General features: G+C 37.2%; 1 protein-coding gene across 3 annotated transcripts in view; it reads left to right on the forward strand.

Moving 5' to 3' along the window:
• HSPBAP1 (HSPB1 associated protein 1) overlaps positions 1–19866 on the forward strand; it is a 56145-nt gene that overhangs the window by 4013 nt on the left and 32266 nt on the right. For 2 of the 3 annotated variants that reach the window (XM_036851165.1, XM_036851164.1), the window contains exons 2-3: positions 8709–8894; positions 18314–18495. In XM_036851165.1, coding sequence (XP_036707060.1) covers positions 8709–8894; positions 18314–18495 — 368 coding nt within the window. The remainder of the gene's footprint in view (positions 1–8708; positions 8895–18313; positions 18496–19866) is intronic. The other variant, XM_036851166.1, reaches the window with a different exon arrangement.

Consider the following 19866-nt stretch of genomic DNA (forward strand, 5'->3'; position numbering starts at 1 on the left):
AATGCATGTGAAAGTTTCACTCTGTTTAGTATAGTAACGAATATTGTAGGGGTCATAGAATAGGTAATTTTTGAGCAAACTTATTACCACTCCATTATCCAAAAATATTTGAATGTACAGTATGAACAGGAGACTCTTTTGTACAGTGAGGTTGAAGATAGTTCTTGCTCTTAAATAGCCTATAAATATACTTTGGGGGAAAAGAACACAGATTAAAAGACTTGTGGTATAATACATATTCTCACGGCAGGAGGCAGTTAGATGGGCTGTAAATATTACATGCATTACATGCTTTGGGGGTGAGAGGAGAAAGAATGAATACAGATTGGATTGGTCTGTGCTTCTGCAAGTAATTTGAAGGTTTGGCATACAGTCCTCAGTCTGCACGCGGCCTCAGGTCCCACAGGCCCACTCTAAAGGACTTGAGTGCTCAAGAGTTCTGGTGTCCTCGGGGGTCCTGGAACCGGTCCCCCTCGGATACTGAGGGACAACTGTAGTTTGAATATGGAAATGAATGGAAGAAGTTGTTTCTGGCAAGGAGAGGCCAGGAGTGGAAGTGAGTGGAGAAAAGCCCAAGGCACATAGGGGGCAGAGGGTGGGGAAAAAAGCGAGGAGACAGACTGGTGCTCCTGGAGTGGAATGTGCAGGGTACACAGCTGAAAGGAGGAAGATTATGTCCTTGGAGACCAGAGAGGAGCAGGGTGAACCAGAACGTTGAAGTGAAGAAGAAGGAAGTCATGGGTTTCACTTTTCTCAGAAGAACAGGGAAAGGCACCCCCCTGAGTGAGGGAGTGGAGAGAGGTATTGGGGATTTGAGAGTGCAGAAGCTTTGTCAAGTTGCTGTTGGGACAGGGGTGATTAGGAGTCAATTAGTGGTGAATAGAGTGATCGGGAGCTGGAGAGGGAACCCGTGGAGGTGTGCATGAAATCGTGGAACTGATCCCTTTGTTTTGAGACTGCTCAGTAGTTCATTTTACAAAAGTGGAGAAAACAAATGGTTAATCTTAGTAAAGTTTTATGCATTGTTAAAAATGAGCTGTGAATTCAGAAAACATTCATTTGGTGTTAGTTTATGCCAAGCCCCGGTGAGTAATGCTGATAATGCGGAGGCCATGCATGTATGAGGGGAGGGGGTATATGGAACTTTCTGTACTTCCTCCTAATTTTGTTTTAAACCCAAAACTACTCTTAAAAATATGAACTTAAACAAACAAACATGAAACTACTTACTGTTAAGAATCAACTCGAACTCTGAATGTGAGATGTTACTTTTAGGATCATACATTGGTTGAAGCGTTTCAGTGAAATTAAAAACCAATACTTTGAATCTGTCTTTCAGACTGAGACTGTATTTGTTTCCATTGGGCTCTGATAGTTTAAAATTTTTTTCTGATTAATTTTTTTTTTTAAATTTTATTTATTATTTATTTATTTATGGCTGTGTTGGATCTTCGTTTCTGTGCGAGGGCTCTCTCTAGTTGTGGCAAGCGGGGGCCACTCTTCATCGCGGTGCGTGGGCCTCTCACTATCGCGGCCTCTCTTGTTGCGGAGCACAGGCTCCAGACGCGCAGGCTCAGTAGTTGTGGCTCACGGGCCCAGTTGCTCCGCGGCACGTGGGATCCTCCCAGACCAGGGCTCGAACCCGTGTCCCCTGCATCGGCAGGCAGATTCTCAACCACTGCGCCACCAGGGAAGCCCTGATTAATTTTTTAAATTGAAGTATAGTTGATGTATAATATTATATTAGTTTCAGGTGTACAACATGATTCAGCATTTTAACAGATTATACTCCATTAAAAGTTATTACAAGATAGAGGTTCCCTGGTGGCACAGTGGTTAAGAATCCACCTGCCAATGCAGAGGACAGGGGTTCAAGCCCTGGTCCAGGAAGATCCCACATTCTGCGGAGCAGCTAAGCCCGTGCGCCACAACTACTGAGCCTGCGTTCTAGAGCCCGTGAGCCAGAACTACTGAGCCCACATGCCACAACTACTGAAGCCCACGCCCCTAGAGCCGTGCTCCGCAACAAGAGAAGCCACCACAGTGAGAAGCCCGTGCACTCCAACGAAGAGTAGTTCCCGCTCACCGCAACTAGAGAAAGCCTGCGCGCAGCAATGAAGACACAATGCAGGCAAAAAGTAAAAAATAAATAAAATAAATTTTTTAAAAAAGTTATTACAAAATAATGGCTATAATTCTCTGTGCTGTACAATATATCCTTGTTGCTTATCTATTTTATACATAGCAGTTGTATCTCTTAATCCCCTACCCCTAATCTCATAGTTTTAATTATAGCCAAGTTTATGCCTTGGTGAAGAGAAGGATGCATCCTTTCTAACTGTTCTTCCAGTCATGCCCAAGGAAATATCTCATTCCAGAGTTACATGGACTTGACTTTCCTATGCAGCTGACACTCCTGCATAACTGGATTTATTCCTTTTCAGTTAGAGGTACCATATTCTCCATGTCATTCTTGTTCTCATTTTTTAAAAGGGCAGGAGGAGGCAGGGAAGTTTGAAGAAAAACACAAGCCTGTGTGATCTTAAAAAGTGAAAAATTCTCATGCTAGAGCACTTGTGTAATTTACATGTAGCTAAGGTACTTCATATTTGGTAACGATAATATTAGAAAAACAGAACTGTTCAGTATTTTTTAAATTGTGACAAGAAAACAACATAAAATTTATCATCTAACCATTTTTAAGAGTACTGTTCAGTAGTAAGTGTATTCATATTAATGTGAAACAGATCTCCAGATCCTTTTTGTCTTGCAAATCTGAAACTCTGTACCCGGAAAATAACTCCCCTTTTCTCTCTCTCCTCAGCCCCAGGTAATTGCCATTCTACTTTCTGTTTGAATTTGACTATTTTAGTATCTCATGTAAGTAGAATAATACCATATTTGTCTTTCTGCAACTAACTTTTTACACGTAGCAAAATGTTCTCAAGGTTCATCCATGTTGTAGCCTGTGACAGTATTTCCATCCATTTAAAGGTTGAATGATATTCCACTGCATGTATAAACATTTTGTTTATCCCTTCATCTGTCAATGGATGTTTGGGTTGCTTCCACCTTTTAGCTATTATGAATAGTGCTACTATGAATGTGAGTGTCCACATACCTCTTCAAGACTCTTCTGTTGAATATTTTTGATGAAAAGAGATGAAATAACCAGTTTATTCTGAATTTCGGAAAATTTACTTAGTGGAAGCTGAAGAAATGGAAACATTTTGGTAGAAATTTTGAAGGTACTTTGAAACATTTTAAAGAGCTCCAGTCTTTGAGGCACCAATCTTTCAAGTATTAACTTCACTTAAAATATAGATTTACTTTTCTTGCTTTAGGTTTAGGAACTTAAAAGCACTATGAGTCATTTTCTGGTTCATAAATGGATTAAAGTGAGGAGGAGAAGACAATTTTCTGGGTTAACTGGGCAAGAGTTACAAGTGTAAGAAGATGGGAAGAAGAGGATGGTAAATGTCCAGCATGTAACTGTCTCCGGTCCCCAGCCTGAACCTGGTTGGGTGTTCACTACCACACCGAGCATTGGTATTGGCAAGGTCATGTCAACACAGCCTCAACACTTTGTGGTTTCTTCGTCGGCACCACCTTCTAGATCTTGAAATTCAAAGGGTTTATGACAGTTCAGCAGCAGCAGAATTTTCTTAGTTCGTATTGACATTTTAAAATAGTGACTATAAAATTAAAATCATCTTTGGTGTAAGTTTTACCATTCGGTCTTCAGTCTGAACACAGTCATTTTGTTAAGTAGTACTTGCATAATTCCATCAGCATTTTTCTGACCTGGTCTAAATGTTCATTATTTTTTACCCTGATATCTACCATTCCAGATGGTAGATGACCCTTGTGTGTATATACAGTAGTCATCACATTGATGAAGCCATCAGAGGCTTACCTGTATGTATTTAGAAATAAATTAGCTCCCAATGCTAGGACCCAGTTTTTTGTTCATACTGTATCACTGTGGTGAGTCTCTGCATTGTAACTTGAGGCTTACTCTGATGTCACCTTCTGAAAATTTTTTAATAAAATATAAAACTATTAAATTTAAAATTAATAGTTATTAAAATTATACCTGACATGAGGAGTGAGTTAATTTCAATTTCAGGATCTTTGTCGTTGTTGTATTCTATCAATATTAGGAGCGTATTCTGGAAACTTGGTATTTCTTGTCTTAAATTCTAAATCTCAGATACAAATCCAAGCCAGATATTAATTGACTGAAGCCAGATTGCTAGCAAATTCAGAGAAATTAGGTTTCAAATTATCTTGTCCTTTGCATTAATTAAAGAAAAAATTAACTGAGAAAAAAGTAACTTGCTTTTTGATGGTGTTTCACCATCTCCAAAGAATTGTTACCAAAGCTGTAATAAATCGTCTGAATAACATGCTACATTTGGAGGGAGAAGAGACTATTGTGCGACACCTAGATCACTAATCATTTTTTCCAGCAGTTTCTAAGTCATCTAATTAGAAATTGCTACTTGCTGCAAGTTTAGACCTAAATACATTTACTCTTTAAAGGCTTTTGAGGTTGCTTCAGAATTTTTATAGCTCTTTGCAAATATCCCTGGCATGGAATGACTGGGTGCATCCCTAGGCTATTTAATTAATACAGTGTAGATTGTATTCTTCTTTAAAGAAAATTGTAACACTTAAATTTGTTAATTTAATAGCCCAGTTCATTGTTGATTAAAGGACCAGAACCCAAATTACTTTTATCTCACAACCAGCTGATTGTTTTATTTCACTGATAGGCCTGAAATCTGCAAGTATGCTAATTTCCTGTTACGGTGAGCATCCTACTGATCTACTCTGCATACGCTTTATAGCACTTTTCCTTCATTTAGCAAATGTTTGAGCATTTAATATATTCCAATCACTGGGCCTGGTACTTTCTCAGCAAACTTTAGTTTTTAGGGTCTCCTATTAAATAACCTTTGGGATGTTTGGCATGTTTTGATCAGATCATTAAATACTTTTTTAGAAAATTTAATGTTATGTTAGAGGAAAAAATATTTATTTACTTCTTTGAAGCTCCTCTGTCAAAACACTACTCATGTGTTACGAATGCCCAGGTACTTAGGTGTACAAATACGAGAACTGTTTTGAAAACATTCAAAGCCATGTGATCTATTGGCTCTGATTTAAGATAAGCAGCATAAATAAATCGTCACCCCCAAAGGACTGGTGCTTCTATTTTTCTCTGCCCTTTAAAGTTCTAGAAGCAAAATGTTCAAAGCTTGAACATTTTACAACCGTAGAACTGAAAGAATGTTACAGTGAATCAGCCATGATTCATCCAGCCTAAGCCACAGAGCACTCTCTAGGGAGAATATGGTTGAAAACCATAGCCCCAGAAGGCAAGGTGCTATACCAGTTACGAACTAATAACAGAGTCCTGTCTATGAGTTAGTGTATTTATGTGAAAGGGTTCAGGGGATAGAATTTTGCTGGCTTTGGTTCAGGGGCACAAAGATGGACATCTTTGCATTCTTTCAGCCGGTGTTTGCAATTTCCTGGGCCTTTCTTTTATCTGTCGAGATGGTTAAACATGATGTCTGTTTTCCAGGCAGGATATAGGAGAGGAGGATAAGGGGGAAAGGCTGACTCAGCAACTTCCAGATGTATCTCTGGCCACTCCTATCTGCAAAGGAATCTGGGAAATGTAATTTTTCAGCCGCTCCCATTGCCCAAAGTTCTGTTAGTGAGGAAGAAGGAACTAGTAGTGGGTAAGGTAGGCAACTAGCAATCTCTACTATAGGTATTAAGTACTCCCCCCACCACACATACAAACATGTGCACAAACCAGAACATTCCTCTCTCCCCAAAAGCACATGTGGATTTATTATCTATGGATCCATCTAAAGCTTCCCTGCACCAGCTTATCTTTTCGGGTTATACTGTCTCTCTGTTTTTAGTGCTAGTGTAAGTCCTACAGTTTTAATTCTCTGGAAGCAGGATTATGCGGTAGAAAGAGCATTGGACTTGGAATCAGGGAACCTGACCTATAGTCCTATCATCACTGGTGTTTTGACCTTTGACATCTGAACTTCCAATTCTTCATTTGGATAATGGAAATAAAATACCTTCCCTACCTGTATTTTACAGCCTTCTTAGAGGATACAATGAGCACTTTTATTTTAACAAAAGTGTGTGGCAAATAGTAAAGCCTTATACAAGTAAATATATGGTATTGTTATGATGATGATGATCAAAACCAAACTCTCATCTTCCCAACAGAAGGAGATGTCACTCCTAACCTTTCTCTCGTGGCAAGTCACAAAGTCTGGAAACCTCAGTCTTCCTTACAGCTGCATCTGCCTCCTACCCCACATCTCTTCAGTCATAATAGTCTTTGACGTCGTTCTCCTAGTATTTCTCCATCTCTGGCTTCCTCACTGCCACCCTTTGTTGTTCAGGGCCTTATTACCACTCTTCTCACTTGGCTGTTGCAATAACTCTCTGAGTCAGTTCCAGTCCCTACAGCTCCACACATTTCTACAGAGCCCTCATTTTTATTGTTAATGAATTGAATGTACCAGGGGACTGTACTATGGGAGAAATATTTAGTAAATTATTTTTCTACTTTTGAGACATTTGGTTGTTTATATTTTCAGGTTTTTTATTATGGTAATAGATATTTTATGCATATGTATGTACATATATATAGTATAAATGAATATGTATGTAGCTTATGATTATTTTGTTAAAAGCAAATTCCTCTAACATGAGTTATTAGGTTAATGGGTGGTTCTTTGAGACTTTTGCTTCATTTTCCCAGTTGTTTCCCAAAGGGTAGTACTAATTTATATGTCACAAACAACAGGTATTATCATGAATGTATTGCAGCTTTTCATGGTCTAGCAAAACTTTAAAAATATATAATAAAAAATGTGGCTTGTCCATTTTCATACACAGGGAATCCAGGCACTCCAAGTCCAGGAAGACTTGGTACATTGCAATCTAGGTAACCCTGTGCTTACATTTATAGGCTGGCATGGGTTAAGAACTTTTTAAAACAATTCCTGGTTACAGCCTGTTTTCCTTAACAGGGCTCTTCAGTACGTAAAGGTCACTTAAAGATAAACTTGGGCCTTCTTTTACATAGAGACCTAAGAGTGCCTTCTGTCTTCCCTACTCCACATAGCCCCACCTCTTGCACTTGCCCATCCCCTGAAGCACCCGCACTGATGTCCTCACATGAGAGCCCTGACTACACAGAAGGGGCCAGAGTGTTCTCAGATGTCAACTGCTGAGGGCTTAGAGCCTGCTCGCTTTCACCACTGGTTTAGGAGAGGTTTCCGAGTTTTGCCCTTGTCTGAGAAAGGAGGGCCAAACTGACCTAAATTTTCATTTTCTTTAAAAACAAGCCTCACATTCAGACAAGTACAAATTACTCAGGTTCCTCGATGAGTCCTTCTCCATCCCTCGTCCTTTTGTCAGATAGTTTAGAAGAAGGTTGGTTGAAGGGGGAATTTGGATTATTCATGAGCTTTTCGTAATTTTTTGAGTAAGTGGAATTATAGATTAGGTAACTGAAATAGAGGGTTTAGCTGATTGTACTAGAGAATCATAAATTCATGTTTTGGGGATCAGAGTATGAAGCATTTTTCAACTTTCCCCCCAGACTTTCATCTTGAGATGTCTTTAAAGAGAAACTTACTTGTTCTTTAATTTTTTTTTTAATATATTTTTTAATAAATTTATTTATTTATTTTTGGCTGTGTTGGGTCTTCATTGTTGGGTCTTCGTTGCTGCGCGCAGGCTTTCTCTAGTTGCGGCTAGAGGGGGTTACTCATCGTTCTGGTGCACGGGCTTCTCACTGCGGGGGCTTCTCACTGCGGTGGCTTCTCTTGTTTCAGAGCTCGGGCTCTAGGCGCGCAGACTCAGTAGTTGTGGCGCACTACTGTGGGCTTAGTTGCTCCGTGGCATGTGGAATCTTCCCAGGCCAGGGCTCGAACCCGTGTCCCCTGCATTAGCAAGCAGATTCTCAACCACTGCGCCACCAGGGAAGTCCCTACTTGTTCTTTTATTTAACAAATATTAATCTTTACCCTCCTATCCGGGATTAACATTCTATGATTGAAATTTATTGAAGTCCTCAGTAAGTCACAGTGTTAGTTTGTGCATATTCCCTTGTACAGTTTATAGATGCAGTCAGAATCAATAATTAACACTGATATCCACCCTAGCACATATTTTATCTTTTTAAATCTTGCAATAAAATAATCCCCTCTCCTGCTCCCCATCCACTGCTGTATGAATGCGGTAGTCTTTTTGGCAAGAACATGTGCTATATCAAGTAGAATTATTGCTGAGTCCAGCAACTCTAGTTGTTCAAGAGTAGGTTCCATCAGCACTTCTTACATAATTCTCTATTTAGGAAATAATATTTTCAAAAAATTGCATCTTTTAAATGTATATAAATACTTGGAAAGCCTTTTTAAAAAAACATTTTTGACATTGAAGATTGTAAATATTTTCCAACATTTACAATTTAATATTTGAGAAAAATCATTGAAGGATTATGGCTCTTTGAGGCCAAATATTTATGTAAACAGTAATAAATGAAGAGTAAATGCAGTGCAATTACACAGAAAGATTTGCCATAATAGAAATGATATTAGCTATTTATTCTTCATATTATATGAAATAACTTTTAAGTTATTTATTTCTCTCCTTAGGTAAACATGTCAAACCTTTTACACCAGAGAAAGCGAAAGAAATTATAATGTCTTTACAACAACCTGCAGTCTTCTGTAACATGGTTTTTGATTGGCCAGCCCAACACTGGACTGCAAAACATCTTTCTGAGGTCCTTCAGGGCAAGCAGATACGATTCAGGATGGGAACGAAACACACAGATACAGGTAGGACTACAAGGAATCATCATCATAATGTCTCTTCAGTAGCATTCCCATATTCTCAACCGTGGTTTCTTTATCTCTAGAGAATCCTTTATTTCAAATCCTCTTTTGGACCATTTTCAGATAGGAAAACTTCATTAGAGATTTTAAAAGGACAGTTTAAGATAATTTTTTTAGACTAAACAACCTATAATTTATAACCCCACATAAAATGTATTTGTTCATGTATCATGGTTCATTGATCATAGTAGACACGTAATAATAATAAATATTTGTTAATGTGCTATTATTTATGTGATTGAAAGAGACCAATACTAATCTAACAATCCCTTCTACTTTTGACTCATGTACAATGTGTCCTTTTATTTGTCACCTCACTCACTATTTATAGTGCTCAGTCTGGGTGTAATTTTCTCTCTCTGGTTTATCAGCTGCCTGACCTCTATTGCATTACATAAATGTGAAACATATGTGAAGCTGTTTTTTTCATCCTCTTAAGCAATTTGATTTTGCCAGCTCCCTCTTCTTCCCTGAAGACTTGTAACAGTTTGATTTTTTGCCTTAAGCCAGATAAAGCAATTACTGTTACTCTAAAAACAGTTAGTTTATAGGAAAGAAAGAGTTTACATTAGAAACTGTTTCTAATCTAAAGAAGTCCATGACCACTGTCTGGCTTCAGAATATGTGTTTAACTTCTATTTAAATATGGGTAAACTTGGTAGTCTAGAAATTCATAGTGTTTTAAGCATTGCTGTGAAGTGGCTCTAAGAATATCTATTAATAACTCAGAAGGAACCAGAAAATTACCCAGTTTCTCTTCCAGCTTCTCCAAGCTTAGTTTTCTCATGTTGATCTTCTAGGATATCTCATATAATTATTGGGTTTTTGGTGTCTGGAACCCCTTTGTACTCCAGTGACAGGTAGAGCAGGATTAATAGACCCTAAACTCTTTGGCATCTCATTCTAGTCACAGACCAAAATGTTTATTGTATTTTTAAGTTAAATGCTAGACCAGCAGCAGCTATGTAAAAATCAGCTTGTGCTCTTTTCTTCTTGATTTTAGTCAGATAAATTTTCCACTCATTGAAGTGTCTGTTAAACAATAATTTGAAGAAAAATAGAAATTGTAATTTTTTCACCTCCTGGTTAGACTCCAAATACAATACTACTACTAAGAGCTATTGAGAACTGTTGTGTCAGGCACTGTTTTGAGGGCTTTATACATATTACCTCTCTCAATCTTCTTCAAACCCACTTGGAGTGGTACTATTATTATCCTGTTTTATAGCGGAGATACAGTAATTTGACATTTTAAAGTTACTACTCCAGCATAGAAGAAAAAGGGAAGTAGAAAGTCTCTGCAATTGAGAGAAACTGCTCTGAGTTTTTACTAAAGATAATTTGTTCTTTTTTAAAATTCAGACGAAATTCACATAAAATTCACCATTTGAAAGTATACAATTCAGTGGTTTTAGCATCTTCACAATGTTGTGCAACCACAACCACTATCTAATTCCAGAACATTTTCGTCACACTGAAAAATCTGGTTCCCATTAGCAGTCACTCCCCATTCACCCCCTTCTCCAGCCCCTGGCAATCACTAATCTACTTTCTGTTTTTATAGATTTGCCTATTCTGGATATATATAAATGGAATCATACAGTTGTGGCCTTTTGTGTCAAGCTTTTTTCACATATCATGTTTTCAAGATTTACCCATGTTTTAGCATGTATCTGTATTTTCTTTTTATTGCTGAATAGTATTCCATCATATTGATAAACAAAATGTTTATCCATTCATCAGTTGATGGAGGTTTGGGTTATTTCCACATTTTGGCTATTATGAATAATGCTACTATGAACATTTAGGTACACGTTTTTGTGTGGACATATGTTTTCACTTCTCTTGGGTTAAACCTAGAAGTGTAATTGCCGAGTCATGCAGCAGCTATGTTTAACCTTTTGAGGAACTGCCAAACTGTTGCCCAAAACAGCTGAACCATTTCACATTCCCACCCCAACGTGTGAGGGATCCAGTTTCTCTACATCTGTGCCGATACTTATTCCATTTTTTATTTTGGCCATCCTAGTGGGTGTGAATTATTATCTCATTATAGTTTTGATGCATTTCCCTAATGACTAATGTTGTCAAGCATCTTTTTATGGGCTTATTGACCATTTGTATATCTAATTTGGAGAAATGTCTATTCAAATCCTTTGCTTGTTTTCTAACTGAGATTTTTTTGTTTTTATGTGTGTTTCTTTGGGGTTTTTTTGTCTTTTTGTTGTTGAGTGGTAAAAGAGATCTTCATATATTCTGGATACTAACTCTTATCAGATATATGACGTGCAAATATTTTCTCCCATTATGTGGGTTGTCTTAATAATTTGTTCTTTTTAAAGTTATTTCTTTGAGTATAAATACAGTACTTCCACGAGCAGTGTAGGGTAGTGATGTAAGAGCTGACTCAAGTCAGATTGCGTGGGTTCAAATTTTGACTTACTCTGTGACTTTGAGCAAGTCACTTAACTTTTCTGTATCTTAGAAATGTTTTCAAGATTAAATGGGTTCATATTCATTAAACATTTAGAACAGTGCCTAGCACATAGTAAATGCTCAAAAAATATTATTTAGAAGTAGAAATAATTTAAAAAATTAAAATATACCTTCTCATTTTAGAGAACACTGGAAAAATGGGAAGACCCAAAGAAATTTAAACACACTTAGTCCTATTACCAAGAGGCAATCACTAATTACATTTAGATATATGTCCATGCAAGCCTTTCTGTATTTTAAACATAAAATTGTGTTAATTTTAACAGCCTGTGTTTTCTCTTTTTTTACTTAACATATTCTGAGCAGCTTCTGTTGACATTAAATATGACTTTTAAATGGCTACCTAATATTCCATTGTATGGTAGTACCATAATTTATTTTTAAAATTCTCCTATTTTGCTTAGATTGCTTAGAAGTTTTAAATTTATAAATAAGACTGTACTGAGCATGTTTGAAAGTAAATCTTGTCCAAGTTTCTGATTGTTTCCCTAGGATAGATTCCTTGGAGAATGACTGGGTCAAAGGGTGTGAACATTATCACCAGGAGCAGCACTATCCAAGAAGCTTCTTATGCCAGAAACCTCTGAGCCATTCTGGTGGCCTCTCTAAGCGGTGTCTGGTGACTTACACCCGAAGTATCCAGCATCCACCTGCTTCTCTGTCCGAGACCATCCTCCAGTTGGGGTTACCCTGCTCTCTCACCTCCGTGGTTGCAGTAGCCTCGTCCCTAGTCCCTGTGCACTCCCTGCACTCCCACCTCAGCCATTCTTCATCCTGAAACCAGAGACAGTTTAAAAAAAAGAAAAATCTCATCTTCTTTCCCTGTTTAAAACCCTTAGATGGCTTCCCATTACCCTTAGGCTAAAGACCAGCATTTTTGTTATGGTATAGGAAGCTCTGTTTGCCTCCTCAGCTTAATTCCTCTTTCTGAGCTTGGGGCAAAAAAGCATTTTTTCCAGTTTTTGTATTTCCAGAAATTTGCTTTTATTTACTTCAGGGCCTTTGCATATACAGTCTAGCCGTTCTTCTCTCTTTTCCCACTTCCCCTTACCCCAGCTTTACCTAGTTAATTGCTCTGCTTCCTTCAGATCTTAGCTCAAAGGTCGTTCCCTCATGGGAGTCTTTGTGACCGCATCTCCCTCCCCCACCCCCCAAATCAGGTGTTACTATTAAGTTATCTCAGAGCACCTTGTATTTCTGAATAACACTTAGCAAGCACAGTTGTAATCACATGGTTAGTTGTGTACGTAATTATCTGTTTAAAGTCTCTCTTCCCCTCAAGAGGGCCACCTTGTAAGGGCCAGGGCCATGTCTCATTATTGGCTGAGCACCTAATATCTGGATAGTCAGACATCTATGGAGTGAAAGAATGAAAGACCTTTGATACATGAGGCCAAGTGCTTTGCAGAAGGGTGGTTTACATTTACTTTCCTTTCAGAACATGCAAGGGTGCCTGTTTGGCCACTCCTTTCCCGAAACTGAAATTTATGTTTTTAAAAAACTATCTTGTTGATAGGTGAGAGATGGGTGTCGCATGACTTTAATTAACATTTCTTTGCTGGTGATGTTGAACATATGTTCATGTTTATGAATAATTGGTATTTTTGTCTGGTAATTGTTCTTTCACTTATCCTGATTAGGGTTTCAGGGTTTGGCATTTTTTTAATAAATAAATTCCTTATGTTAATATTAAGAATACTGTGTTTGTTTACTAATGTACTAATGTACTAAACAAATGTTTCCCAGTTTATTGTTTGCCTTTTGATTTTTGCTTCATATTTTTTATAGTAAAGTCAAATAATATTTCATTAATATTTTTATTCTTATATATTTTATTTAGAAATTCCTTCTGTATCCTGACAATAGATAAATGTTCTAATATTTTCTTCTAATAGCTTAATGATTTCTTTTTTACATTTTACTCTTTATCCATTCTATATTTATTTTAGTATGTGGCGTTCACTAACTTTTTCCCAAATAGTTAAGTTGGAAATAACATCTTTATTGTAGTACCATTACTGAATAATCCTTTTTTTCCCTATTGACTTTGAAACCATCTTTATTATATTACTATATTCTTGTATATTCCAGCATCTGTTTTTGGACATTTTATTATTGAGCTATCAGTTTTGGGACCAGTAAAACACTTTTTAAAAACTATTTTAGCAACTGGTATATATTTTAATATTTGAAAGAACTGTTCATCCTCCCTAATCACTCTTCTTTCTCAGTATTTTATTAGATACAATTGAATTTTATTCCTCTAAACGAATTTTAGAATTAAACAGTGCTCCCACATTAAACAATGAATGTTGCCTGCCCTCAAGCCATCAGCCACTGCAGCTGCCTCCCCTCCCCCCATAATGGTGCTCCCTGAGGGGCATTCGGATCGGAGAAAAACAGGATCCTGGCCCTAGATAGTTAAGATGCATATCAAAGCAATAATATCAGTGAGCCGAGACTTTTGCATCTTCCCATCCATAGAAAAGCACTAAGATCATTAACTTGAGATGTCTGGTTTTTTTGTAATCAGCAGTAATCGTTTGATGTTCGACTCTTTTTTTTTTCCACGAAAACTCCTGTATATCCTGGCACCTCCCTTACCTCTTTAGAACAGTTCCTCAGAACATCTGAGAGGCCGTCTCCCAGACTATAGTCCTCACTAAGATACCCGAATAAAACATAACCTGCAACTTTTATTTAGGTCATGTGTTTTTCTTTTTTTCTTTCAGTCAACAGGATTTTTTTTTTTTTTTTTTGAAATTTTTTTTTAAGGCATTGTTTACTTTGTTTATTTATTTATTTTTGGCTGTGTTGGGTCTTCGTTTCTCTGCGAGGGCTTTCTCCAGTTGCGGCAAGCGGGGGCCACTCTTCATCGCGGTGCGCGGGCCTCTCACCATCGCGGCCCCTCCCGTTGCGGGGCACAGGCTCCAGACGCGCAGGCTCAGCAATTGTGGCTCACGGGCCCAGTTGCTCCGTGGCATGTGGGATCTTCCCAGACCAGGGCTCGAACCCGTGTCCCCTGCATTGGCAGGCAGATTCTCAACCACTGCGCCACCAGGGAAGCCCAGTCAACAGGATTTTAAATGAAAATTCATGAAGTGCTATAAATTACGTAATTTGGAAAGCATCTACCTTGTGACAATACTGTATCTTCCTACACAAGAATGTGTAATCTTCACTTACCTAGTTTGTTTTATCTCAGTAAAAAGATTTGGGGAAAAAAAAAAGATTTGGAGTTTTCATATAAGTCTACAAATTTCTTAAAATATTATAAAATTTTTATAGCTCTTAGGAAATATTTTTGCCTCTTTTGTTTTTCAAACTGTGATTGATATACAAATAAAAACCATTTATTTTTTGCATGTTTATTTTTTATCCAGCCAGTTAATAGTGTACATAGTTTTTTAGTTTATTCTTGTGGGCTTTTTAGTAAGACAGGCATATGAGCCTGGCATATATGTTACAAGCATAAGGCATATGAGTTACAAGCATATTGCTTGTAACAATGATAACTTTGTTTCCTTTCTATTGAGCATATTTATTTCTGTTTTAGGTCTTGGTTAGAATTTTTCTAGAATGCTTGAAATAATAGTATTAATAACTAGCATATTTGACTGTAATGTATCTCTTAGTTTATTTTAGGAAGTAGATAATGACATCACAATAGCTCTTTGAAACATTTTGGATCAGATTCATTTGCCAACATATATTCTCAGTGACAACACTATACCTCAGCTGGCAGTGATTTGGCAAGCAGATGTAGAAATAAGCCTAAACATTTGTTGATAGGGAGTGGAGTAACAATCAAAAGTCATACTCAGTACCCACATTCCAAGTGTTTCTTGCTTGTGAAGTGATGAAGTCTAACAAAATGGAGAAATATTTGTTTCACTGCTGTGCAAAAAATATTTTAGGTCTCCCTTTTATGAGAGTCAAAAGCAAACTCAATTTATACACTATTTCCAAATCCTAAACTCAGTTGAGCTTCCTCTTACCTAACATTTTGACAGTAAGTAGGATGAAAGTTGCAGCTGCCTAGGCTACTTTAATGTTAAACGAAAGAACAATAATAATCAAGTTAGAAAGGAATAATTCCATTTCATAGAATAAACTAAGAAAAACAACTGTACTACCCAGAAAGAAATTGTCATGATAACAGAATGAAAACAGTGCCTTTGGTGCTATTATTTCCAGGAACGGGTGAAAAGATTCTATTTTGAAATCACTATGTAAATGAAAAAGTCTGTCATCTTCATTTATTCCATTCATTGTAATTTTCCCCTTACAGTAACAGTTCTCACGTGTAGTTTTTTGCATTTTTAGATTTTCATTCTTTTAAGTACAGAACTTGCTGTGACAGAAAATGAAGTCTTCTGATGACGGTGCAGTACAGATGTGCCTGTGAAAACTGGTCATAACTGAAAAGTCCTCAGTCTACCCTAGGGGCAGGTGGCTCAAGCAATGGCTTTAGTATTCCGTTGGATCAGTTGGATTGAATTTTGTGAAATGAAAACTTACAGGACAGTAGAATGTGTTCAGGCTCACATTGGAGCTTACTGAAATGATTTAGAAATGATTCCAGCACCAAGAAGCTTTCTTGCTACATGGGTTTTTGTTAAAAAACCGTGTATTCCAATGCTGTTATGGTAAATTCTTGATGATAATGTTGATAATATTAAGAGTTTTTATATATCAATGGGTCAGTGTGTGACAGCCACTATGCTAAGCGCTTCTCAAAAATTATCAAATTTAAATAGTTCTTAAATCTGCAGGGTTTTATCTTTTAGATAAATGTAGCCTAGTAAAGTTTTCCTGCTTCTTAAAGTCAGGTGACAAGTTGATGAAGTAAATGAATTAAGGGTGACACATACCCTCCCCTCCATTATTTCTCTGCCATTATAAGGTTTTAGGATAAAGAGAGGAGGGAGAAACGTGATTGGGATAATCCTAAACAGTTTGGGCAGAAATGGATGGAAAAGATAAAAGATGTTTGAATATTCTTTTCTTCCTACTACCAATTCAGCTAACTTTTAAAGTGCCTCAAGTAAATATATGAATGAATAATAAAAAGTACTAATAATAGTGTCTAACTTTTACTGAGCATCTGCTATGTGTCTAGCACTGTGCTGACTGATTTACATGTGTTAGATCTACATATCCTCTTGAAAGGATTTCATGTTTCCCAAAATAGATCATAATCAGGTTTCTTGAATATTAACATCCCAATGTACATTTAAAGTATTCAGCTAATTGCAAAAAATCCCTCATTTCATCGGTATTTAGAAGAATAATTCTTGTATAAATGAGTTCTACCCGTAATAACAAACCACTATGGACAGACAGTAGACTTTTCTTCAAGTTTTCCTGATCAACCCTCATCTCCGGTGGTCTTTGCCTTTTCCTAGGTGTCTATGGCACAAAATTTGGCATCTAGTTACATGATGCCTCAAATTCCCTATTATTCTGGTTGAAGTTTTCTTTTTATCTAAATATAGTCTAAACTCAAGAGTATTATCTATTTCTTTTATGTTCCTGTAAGCCTGAGCACAATGCTAGTTACAAATTAGGTACTTAATAAATGATTCTGAAATAAATGGGTTAATGAATAATTGAACAGACTTTAAATTGCTGTTGTCTACTTAATGACTGAGGAGCTCTGTATGATAAATGTGCAGTATAAAGTTGAAACTTTTCAAAAGACAGTTTTTTTGTTGTTGCCTTTTTTTTTTAAATTATTTGAAGAAGTAGTTCTCAAACTTTTTGGTCTCAGGATTCCTTTAGACTTAAAAACGATTGAGTACCCCAGTGAGTGAGTTTTTTTGTCAATGTGGGTTATATCTAGTGATACTTAGCATTATTAGAAATTAAAACCGAGACATGTCTACTTGAAGAAAAATGCTCAGTGTAAGAAATGTGAGTTTAAGTTTTATTCAGGGTCTTAAAGGACTGTAGCACAAGAGATAGCCTCTCAGGAGCTCTGAGAAAACTTCTCCGAAGGGTAAGGAAGAAGCCTGTATACATATGATTTTTGGCGAGGGAATGTGTGCAGTCAAGCAGACATCTTGGTAAAAGATTACTGCTAGTCACAAATACCAAATATCTACAGTTAATGATTTTAGTGCTTTTCTTTAGGAAGATGCAAGAGTCTGGGGTCATTGAAGTTCTTCCCGAGATATACATCTCACTATCTACGAGGCTTGCTTGTCCAAAGCACAGAGCATGCTGTTATGGTCTTAATTTCCTCCATCTGAAGCACAGAGTGTTTCATCCTGTTATGTCTTAATTTCCTCTGAGAGTGCACTGGTTGGTCAGTGACTGCAGTGGGTTACGACTTAATCCTTGTAGAACTGTTTGGTGAGCAACGCTCTTTGTTCTTCTTTGTTTCCAGACATTTAAAAATATAAGAACATAAGCACATAGTCCACTAGCTGTCGGAGCAGTGACGTCAACACAAGTTGTGTAGCCCCTGGAAAACTCCACCGTACTCTTGTGAGAGAATAAGTGTGAAAAGGGCAAATACTGTTGTAGTATTATTATGAAAATAGTTTAGACCTCACAGACCCCTGAAAAGGTCTTGGAGAAGTGATAAACTAAAGTATTCCACTGGATTACTGCATCAGGCTATAGAAAGGATAGTCTTTAATCTTAAGGTTAAAATTGTGTTTTTTACTTTTAAATTTAATCATGAGTATTGTTAAGTGTTGTAAATGGTTCTAATTATTTAGCAAGTACATAATTAATTTCTAATTAATGTTAAATAATAGTTAATACTTCTTGGTTGAAATTATCCTCATTTAAGAAAACAACAATATTTGGAAACTGTGTTCAATGTACATTTAAAGTTGGGTTCTCTTACATTGCAGCTCCTCAGTTTGAAACCACATGTAGTTACGTAGAAGCTACACTTGAAGAGTTTCTGACCTGGAACTGTGACCGATCTAGTATTTCTGGACCATTTAGAGACTATGATCATTCCAAATTCTGGGCTTATGCGGACTATAAGTATCTTGTCAGTTTATTTGAAGATAAGACAGATATTTTCCAGGTAAGTGAGTACATTTCTTTTAATCATAGTATAACTTGTTCTTGAGAAAAGATCACAAATTAGAATCTCCTTGGTACTTTTTTCCTCACTGTCTTTTTCTCTGAAAAGTAGTCACCGTGAGTCTTGACTATCCTATTGACTCAAGCCCAAAGATTTGTTCAAAGGAAGTATAATGTTTGGCCTACAAAGATGAGCAGCCTTCTTATTATTTTCCTAGTCACCAAACTTCCTGCACACTCTCTCCTTTGCCTTTAAACAGCACCTGAGCCGATTTGGAGTATATCAGAAACATAGACTGTGTGTACAGCTTCCTTTCCTCCTGACCTACATCTAAGTCCTTGTTCTGTCAGTGAGGCAGATGGAGGTACAAAGCTGATTACATGAAGAAGCATTCAAGCATTCCTAGAATCCTAGAAGCCTTCCAGGCTGCTGCTGCCATCTCTCTCTGCTCTGGGGTGTTTAGTACAGGCTTATGGCCTGAAGCAGAGAGTGCTGGGCTCCCAGTGTTTGACTGTAGAAGTCCTGCAGAAGGATGGGGGTGCTTGCAGAAGTAAGAATGTGGAAGTTCTCTGCCATGCGTTGACATAACTGACGGCAGTTTGCAGACTACCATATCCTCTTTTCAAAGTGTTTTCTACCTCAAACTGCCAGTTCAGTTTGTGGGGTGATTTTGCAAACTCCCTGCTCTGGTTTCTGTGAGTCTTAGGCATCGGCCAGGAATGGGAGTAGTCCCAGAAGGCTGTTTGAATGACTCTGCCTTGCCCAGCATCAGGTCAAGGTTCTAGAGTCCTTCATCCTGCCCCTACAGGATATATTTTGCCATCACAGCAGGCTGTTCACCCACCTGCTCTTCTCCTGCCGGTCACCACCACTCTCCCTCTGGACTTTCCTCTCATACAGGCTGATTGTCCTTGGACTCTTGAGTCATTTTCCATTCAGCTTATATTTTTTCTTTTTCACTTTGAGTGAAGGTTTGGATGCTGGTGCTTTCATAGTTATAATATTATCATACAGCTATCAATACTTTGTATCTTTCCTTTATTAAATTTTTTAATGTTTTACTTAAATTTTGGTTTTTGTGGAAAAAAAAAAAAAAAAAAGGAAAAACACATCACTTGCCCCATAATTGTTAGTTGAGGATACTTTTTTTTCTCACAACAATAAAAGAAATGCATTGGTTTTGAAAACATTCAGTAGATGTTTTCTGAATCCAAAGTCTATACCAAATCTATTATTTACTCATTTATTTTTTACACACACACACACACACACACACACACTGTATTTTATTTTTACAAGAGATAAATAAACTGACACCAAGCATTGTAAATGGATGACCACAGCAAAAGCAACAGTGATTGCAATTACCAA

Source organism: Balaenoptera musculus, chromosome 4 (genome assembly GCF_009873245.2).
Source record: "Balaenoptera musculus isolate JJ_BM4_2016_0621 chromosome 4, mBalMus1.pri.v3, whole genome shotgun sequence".
NCBI classification, from domain to species: domain Eukaryota; kingdom Metazoa; phylum Chordata; class Mammalia; order Artiodactyla; family Balaenopteridae; genus Balaenoptera; species Balaenoptera musculus.